Below are 8,334 nucleotides of genomic sequence, written 5' to 3' on the forward strand. Positions count from 1 at the left end.
TTATTGCCTGAAAATTTATTAGTTTTCATTCTGTTTAAAATTTTAAACGTTCCCTCTTGAAGTATTATGGTGGGATTATTTGGAGTCAATTGAAAAAAATCTTCATAATTAAAGATATGAAAATTTTTTTGGATATAAACATCTTTAAAAATCTCTACTGTAATACTCCTTTCACCTGATTTAGTGATCATTAATTTTGGATGATTTTTCAAGAAAATTTTTGCGTCAATTAAACCCTCATTCAATTTTATTTCTAACCAAGTTTTTGAATTATCATTGTTTAAAAAATCATTAGATAAACTTATAAATTGTGCTCTAAATGGATCAACTTTGTTAGTAGCCACTTTAGAAATTTATTGATTATTTTGGGTTAGTATTTTTTCCTTTTTGGGAAATGTAATAATCTAAATAGATTTGTTTAGAATCAAGCACAAATCTCATTTTGAATCTTTTTCATGATCTGATTTCGTTGCATAAAATTGTCCACAAGAAAGTAGATTTCATTTTGTTCTTAAATAAAACGTTTCTTCATTTTATTCTACGGGTACCAGCAATATTACAGCGTCCCTGGCGATGACGATTGCTATCGCCTGTGTGCGTCTGATACTCCTACAGCTGATATTCTTCAAACTGAAGTACATTCGAGCCTTTCGTTCGTTCAAAGCGTCCAAAGGCTAGCTCAGAGTTCCAGTGAGGACTCGAGTGAGTTTCAGTCAGACTGAGTTTGTCAGTTCAGTCAGTCATTGAGGCGTCCCTGTCCTTTTACTGCTCTCGAATGCTGCGTGTCGTAACGGATCGTGTCTTATCATTAATTTATTGAAACTCACGAGCGCGCGAACAACGTCGTCATTTTCAAGATCTGGCGATTGTTTAGTGTCGATTCTGCGTGCGATCGCACTTAGCGAGATGATAGAATTTCAAACAATAATTTTTTCCTTACTTGTTGCGTTTCTTGGTATTTTTCTCTTCACCGGAAGTCGATGGAAGTTCTTCTACATCCTTTATAAGACCGTACCAAGAGATCTCCTGTGAGTGAACTTCCATTCGTTTAATTATTTAATTATTTAATTAATCGTGGCTGCTTGACTGTGTCGGAAAGTGATGTGGAGTAAAAATGTGATTCTTCTTCAGTTTAGGATAAAATTGAAGCTTCAAGGTTCATCTCTCGGGAAGTGTTTCATAATTTACTCGCTGAGATTACTGATCTAAATTGGTGAACCAATGCGGGTTCAGTGGGAATTGAAGAAGAGAAAGGAAATGTTTAAGTTATTGTCGTTAGGAGATCGGAAGTTTTCATGCTTTTCATTCATAAATTGGTTGGAAAAATTGAGTTTCGATATAGATTCTTTATATTTGTGCATACCTAAAAGTCACCCCACTATTGAAAAAGTCGTTGAATTCTTAATCAAACAGTTGCATTTCTTATCATAAAAAGAATACTCTACCAGAAAAATATGAATTTTCAATAAAATACCTACATTTTCAAACAAATAGTTGAAATTTCTGCCGAAAAAGACGAAAGTTTCAAAAAGTTACGTGGATTATCAACTAGTTCATTTCTAAATGTATAAAAATAAATATTTACATTTTAGAAATAAAAAAGATCAATTTTTAACAAAAAACAGAGTAGTATCATTTTTATTGTGGAGACATACTTGTCAATAAAAAAATAATTCTCAACAAAAGAGTTCAATAACAACTAATCAGTTGAGTTTTCAACGAAACAGTTGAACATTAAGTTTAAAAAATAAATTTATAACAGAAAAAGCAACAAATTTTCAACTAAAACTATGAATCCTAAATAAGAAATATTAACTTTTAAGGAAGTAGTTCATCTTTCTACCAAGCAGTGAAAATTTCAACCCAAAATGATTACTTTTTAACAAAAAATGTAATACATGGTATTTTAATAAAAAAAATATTACAATTAAAAATAAACTAAACAAGAATAATTTACAACCAAAAAGATAAATTTTCTACAAAAAAAGGCAAATTTTTAGAAAAGTACATTACTTTTCTACTGAGAATATAAAATTTCTACCAAAAACACGAATTTTCTGCAAAACAGGTAAATCTTTAATAAAAAAATTCATTTTTGTCTAGAGATTTTTGGATAAAAAGTTGAAGTTTCTGCTTAAAAAACAATTGATTGATTTTTTTATTGGGTTCTATCAATTCAGATGGCATCTAATTGGACATCGTGAAAAAGAGGGCAATACGGAAAAGACTGAAGCCTGCGAAAAATCAATAGGAATTTTTATATTTCTTAGCCTATAGAATAACATTCTGAATAAGCATTGAAGTTAATTTGTAATAACTTCAAAATGATCGAATGGTTGAAATTAAAAAAAAAAAAATGGTTGAATTTTAATAAATCACGCATTATTTATTCTTTGGTCGGAAACTGATTTTTAGAACTCTGTTTTCAATTTTGTAAATAAGGAAATAATGGTCAATTCCTCGAGCAATAAAAAATGGTTTTAATCATTTCAGCCCAAACAGAAAAGCCCTTATTTCTAAAATTCCACTTTTTTTAAATTAGTAAAAACAATGGCAAGAAAAAATTCAAGTTACAAACAAAATTGTTAAAATAAATCGTTTCTGGAAGGTTTCAAATGATGAAGAAAGTTATTTATTTTAAATGGCATGATCAGTAATATAATTTTTAATGCTTCAAATCATAGAAAAATCATTTTATCAGAGATTTGGTTTCTAGCAATTTCCGAACATTGCTATTTTGTCGTTCATTTGTTTATATTTTTGTAATTTTTTTAAATTATTTGTTTTGTATGAAATTCAAGCACACATTTCTTCGCAGAATGTTTAAGGGATTTTTTAATGTATTTAAGCAACTTCGTGCATTGTTGGTTGAAACATTAATAATTTAAACAACGCAGTCACAAGGACATTTCTTTCATGGTAATATCATGACTCAACAAGTGTATTGACCACCAATTACCTGCGAAGATTCTTTGATAGTCTAATAGGAATTTATGCAATTTAATAATAAAAAAAAGTAGGGTCGAAAAAAATGGTCCAACACGTGGAGTTTTAGTTTTTTTGTACCTCACATTATTAAAAAAAATATTTACACTATCGAAAGTTTAAATTTGTAAAATAAAAAAATTGTCTTTCAATGGAAAACTCTCGTCACAATATTTACTTTTCTATGTCGATTGGTCTGGCCATGAGGCTTAAGAGGTTAACAAACAGCTTACAAACTAAGGAGTTATTTATAATTTTTTAAATTATTACAATTTTTCGCTTCTATCACCATTTTTATAATAAATTACAACGATCTTAGGAAAAAATATTTTTCTTTCTATAAGGAACTGATATACCAAGATTCTTTTAAAAATAAATTGTATATAACAATGAACTTGTACATTAAATTAATTATTTATAATCCCTAAATATACAAAATTGTAGAATATAATACATAAAATTAAGGAATGTTTTAAAGTTATTTTTCCTTTATTCTCCAGCCAGGATTTTTGTAAATAATATTTCCTAACAGTACGTGTTCTTCGCGTAACTGTTGTTCAAGTGTATCCTCTTTACAGTTTTGCAGATTTTATTTCATCTCTGTTCCACTTTTAGAGAATGTAACCAATAAAGTGAAACAAATTCATATAAAAATGATATTTTCTATATAGTAATTGATTTTACTTAATAAACTGGTGTTTTTCAAAATTAATTAAATGTTATTATTTTCGGGACTACTGAAAAATTTTTGATAATAAAATTTACAAATTGCAAAATTGCCGAATTGTTAAAAAATATTAGTTATTTATTAAAAATACATATTTCAAATATGAAAAAATAATAATTTCTAATGTTTGAAGGTTTTTTAAAATTATTTTTTGAATTTTGAATCTCCATAATTGAACGAATTTGCAGGATTAAATCCAGCACAGATTTTTTGCGAAGATTGTTATTTTTTATATTTAAGATAAATTTGTTCAATGATTGTTATTTTGAATTCAAACAACAATTCTATAAAAACTATAAACATCAAAAGAGAATTTTTTTGGTAAAAATAATTGATTACTGTATTTTGATTAAATAAATAATATTTGTTTACAATTTTTTGAAATGTTTAAATTCGGGAATTTTTTAGTTCGGATATCCTATAATCCGGTAATTTTCTGTTGTGAATTTTATCATTTGTGAATTTTACAATTCGGTAATATTATACACTGTCCGGAAATTTTAAAATGTCGGGGATTTTATTATTCGGGATTTTTCAGACCTTCCATCATTTTCTAATAAGTAACTAACATTTTTCAAATTGCTTTTTTAAAATATGGAGATTGTCCAGAATTTTACATTAATAATTTATTTAAGGCATTTGATAATTGTTGTCGATTTATCAATTAGGGACACTTTAAAGTCTTGCCGACTCACTAGTAATTGGGTTAACTGTGTTAGATTGAAACATTGAAATTCCACTTTAATTTATGGAATATTTATTTGACATTATTCAAGCGACTTTTTCAGATCATTCAAAGTATTAAGAATTTTAAAAAATGAAAAGATCAAGAATTTAAAATGTTTAAAATATACCTCGAAATATACACAAATGTTATCATATGCATGATAAAAGTTTAATTTATAAATTGTAATTATAATTAGGAAACATAGTAATTTTTTACGAAAATAGGCGAAAAATGTTTAGGTAACACCATTTATAACAAAATAGTTACATATTCGAACAAAAAAAAAATCATTTTTTACCAAAAAGGAAGAATTTTCAACGAAAGAGTTGCGTTTTGAAGCTAAACATGCGAATTTTTGAGAAAAGATGCATTTTTAACCGAAACAGATAATTTTGGAACAATACTGTTGAATTTATAAGAAAAGATTAATTTTGGACCAAACACTTGCATTTACAATCACATTCGAGTTCGTCAGCAAAATAAATGAAATTTGAACCAAAAAATTAAATTTTCAAAATTGGTTGAAAATTAATTTTTTTTAAATTCTTAATTTAAAAAATAATAAATAAATAAAACTACCTACAGAAAATATTTCTTAACCGAAATTATTACATTATCAAAATAAGTGAATTCCCGAAATTCTACATTTTTTATTTAAAAAAAGAATCATTTAATATTTCCACCGGTTAAAATAATCTTTTATTTTACAGGTATACTTTAGATAATTGTCAAGGATAACGAGATTTTTTAAATTAGATATTTAAGTTGTTATTCATTTCGTTTATAAAGCTTTTATGTTACAGAACTTACAATATTAAGATTCTGATCTCTCCTAGTTAAAAGTTAGAATATTTTGTTAAAAATACATGTATTTTGTGGAAACTTGGTCTTTTTTGTAAAATTAAACTTTTTATATTTTTAATTAAAATCTTGTTTGGTTGAAATATCAACTTAAATGTTTCGTTAAGAATCCATCTTTCTGACTGAACGATGAATCACTTGGTTTAAATTTAAACTTCTTTTTCAAAAATTATTTTTTTTTAGTAGAAAATCCATTAATTCTTTTAGTTAATAATTGATCACTTTTGTTGAAAAATTAACATTTTTGTTGAAAATTCATGGTTTTGGTTGAAAATTTAACTAATATAGTTGTTAATTTTTTAAAATTCAAAATTCAGCAATTTCATTGAAAATTGATGCATTTTGTTGAGAGTTCGTCTTTTTGGTAAAGTATTCATCTTTTTGGTAGGAAATTCAAGTATATGAATAAACATTCATATTATTTGGTTGAAAATTTCACTACTTGCTTGAATGTTAAAATAATTTTTAAAAGTTCATTTTGTTTTATATTCACCTCTTCGGTTGAAAAAGTAATTTTTCATATTGAGCATTATTTTTTTTCGATTAAAAATTAATTTTTGTATCATAAAATTTAAGTATTCGATTTTTGATTAAAAATTTATATTTTTTCTTACAAATTGTAATTTTCTATTTCAAAATTCATGTATTTTGTTGAAAAATTCATCTTTTTGGTCGCACATGACTTTTCTTACCTGAAAGTTCATCTTTTGAGGTTAAAAACGCAACTATTTGGTTTTAAGTTTTTACAATAATTTTTTTGATTGGGAATTCAAAAATTTAATAGAAAATTAAGCTATTAAATTGAAAATAAACGTTTCTGCTAAAAATTCATATTTTTGACATTAATTTGATTGTTTAGTTAAACATTCAACTCTTCTGATGATAGTTCATCGTTTTGGCTTTAAAGTTTAACAATTTTATTTAAAATTGATGTATTTTGTTGATAGTTCGTATTTTTGGTAGAATAAGTTTTTAATTAAAAATTCATATTTTTTGTTCGAAAATTCTACTACTTGTTTATATATTGATCTAATTCATTAAAACTTCATTTAATGGAAAATGTGACTTTTCTGTCCAACATTCGCTTTTTTAGGTTGAAAATAAATTTCCTTATCAGAAAATTTAATCATTCCATTTTTTATTAAAAATGGATATTTTGAATTAAAAAATGATATTGTCTAGTTAAACGTGCATGCATTTTGTTTCATATTCACCTCTTTAGTAAAAAATGTAATTTTTTGTCGGAAATTCATTTTTTCGGTTAAAAATTAATTTTTGTATCAAAAAATTTAACTATTCGATTTTTGGTTGAAAATTAATATTTTTATTAGAAATTGTAATTTTCTATTTCAAAAATTCCTGTTAAAAATTAATATTTTTGGATTAAATTCTATTGTTTCGTTAAAAATGTAACTATTTTTATTAAAACTTCGGCTCTGAGATTTAGCAATTTGGTTGAAAGGGGATGTATATTAATAAAAATTCTTCTTTCTTTTGTAGAAAATGTACCTTTTTGTTAGACATTCATATTTGTTGGTTAATATTAAATATCTGTTTAAAATTCAACTTTTTAAATGAAAATTCGTTTGTTTTGGTTGAAAACTAATTTTTGATCTATAAATGGCCATATTCTATTTTTGGTTGGGAATTTTGGTTTTGAATTTGAATTGTGTGCTTTGTTTTTCAAAAAGCTTCAGTTTTTCTTTAGGCCTCTGTAACTTTCAGCCTGATTAAAATATTTTGTATTCTAGTAGCGTTAATCGTCTTCTTTCTAAAACCGCCGGAAAATTGAAAGAAAGGTTTAAAATGAACAAAATGGTAGCGGTTTTTCCGAAAAAACTTATAAATATATTTTCTGAAAAGGCCCACCTTTAAATTTTTGTCAATTTTTTAAAACTTATACTTGAGCATAAGGATATTTTATGGGTTTTATGCTTGCTAAATAACTTTTATAGTCTGAAGAATTATTTGTTGTTACAAAAGAGTTTTTTACATTTTTTTGGAAAGAATGATAGATACGAAAAAATGTTAAGATAAATGTTTTAACGTTTAGAAAAGTTCTATGAAGAACGACACTTGTTCTTTTGCAATATTTTCATAGTTTACAAAAAAAATTGAAAAACTACATGTTTAGGAAAAAACGATTATCTCGGCCTGAAAAATGGTTGAGCGCGCTTGATGCTGTACCTTCCGAGTAGCAACTTAAAAAAAATATTTAGAAAAATAAAAAAGTTAGGGGTTTGAAAAAAAATATCTTTTTTTATTATTTTCTTCAAATTTTGAACATGAAAAAAGTATCATTTCAGGAAAACCCTACCTTTTTTATTTTTTTAAATATTTCTTAAAAGTTTCTACTAATAAAAGAAAGGCATCATAGTAGCATAATGTGGTCTTAATCTTTTTTGAGGGCGGGAGAATTTTTTCCCCTACAAATGTAGTTTTTAATTTTTTGTCGTGAAATAGGGAAAATATCGCAAAAGAACAAGAAACGTTTTTCATAGAACTTTTTTAGACGTGCTAACTTTTATTTTAACATTTTTTCGTATCTATCATTGTATTCAAAGAAAAAGTCGAAAATTCGTTTGTGACAAAAGAAAAGAATTCTCCTGGCTACAAAAGTTATATAGCAAGCAAAAAATTAATAGGATATCTTTATTCCCAAAGTACAAGTTAAAAACAAACGCTATTAGAATCAAAAAGCAAAAAATAAATATCTCAATTAGGCTGAAAGTTATAAGAGTTTAGTGAAAAAATGCGTTTTTTAAAAATAAAGCACAAAATTCAAACACGCATAACTTTTTCGAAAAAATTTTGTTTGTAAATCGGAAAAAATGTGCATCATCTAATTTCCTTTAAAAAGCAACATATGTCGCCCTCGAGAGATTCTGCGATTTCAAGTGTAGGGCACTGCCTGATTTGAAATGGATTCGGTCCAATGAGTATTAATTTTTGAAACTGAACATTGGATGATTCCATTTTATAGTTTCACAAGTTGATCCGTTCAATTTTTAATGTGACTGTTTCATTAACAAGA

The 8,334-nt window shown here is 25.9% G+C and overlaps 1 protein-coding gene across 1 annotated transcript in view; it reads left to right on the forward strand.

Moving 5' to 3' along the window:
- The first annotated feature begins 690 nt into the window (after positions 1-690).
- LOC117178035 (long-chain fatty acid transport protein 4-like) overlaps positions 691-8,334 on the forward strand; it is a 65,713-nt gene continuing 58,069 nt past the window's right edge. The window contains exon 1 of the mRNA XM_033369235.1: positions 691-1,028. Coding sequence (XP_033225126.1) covers positions 907-1,028 — 122 coding nt within the window. The 5' untranslated portion in view covers positions 691-906. The remainder of the gene's footprint in view (positions 1,029-8,334) is intronic.

The sequence above is a fragment of the Belonocnema kinseyi genome, chromosome 8 (assembly GCF_010883055.1).
Source record: "Belonocnema kinseyi isolate 2016_QV_RU_SX_M_011 chromosome 8, B_treatae_v1, whole genome shotgun sequence".
NCBI lineage: Eukaryota > Metazoa > Arthropoda > Insecta > Hymenoptera > Cynipidae > Belonocnema > Belonocnema kinseyi.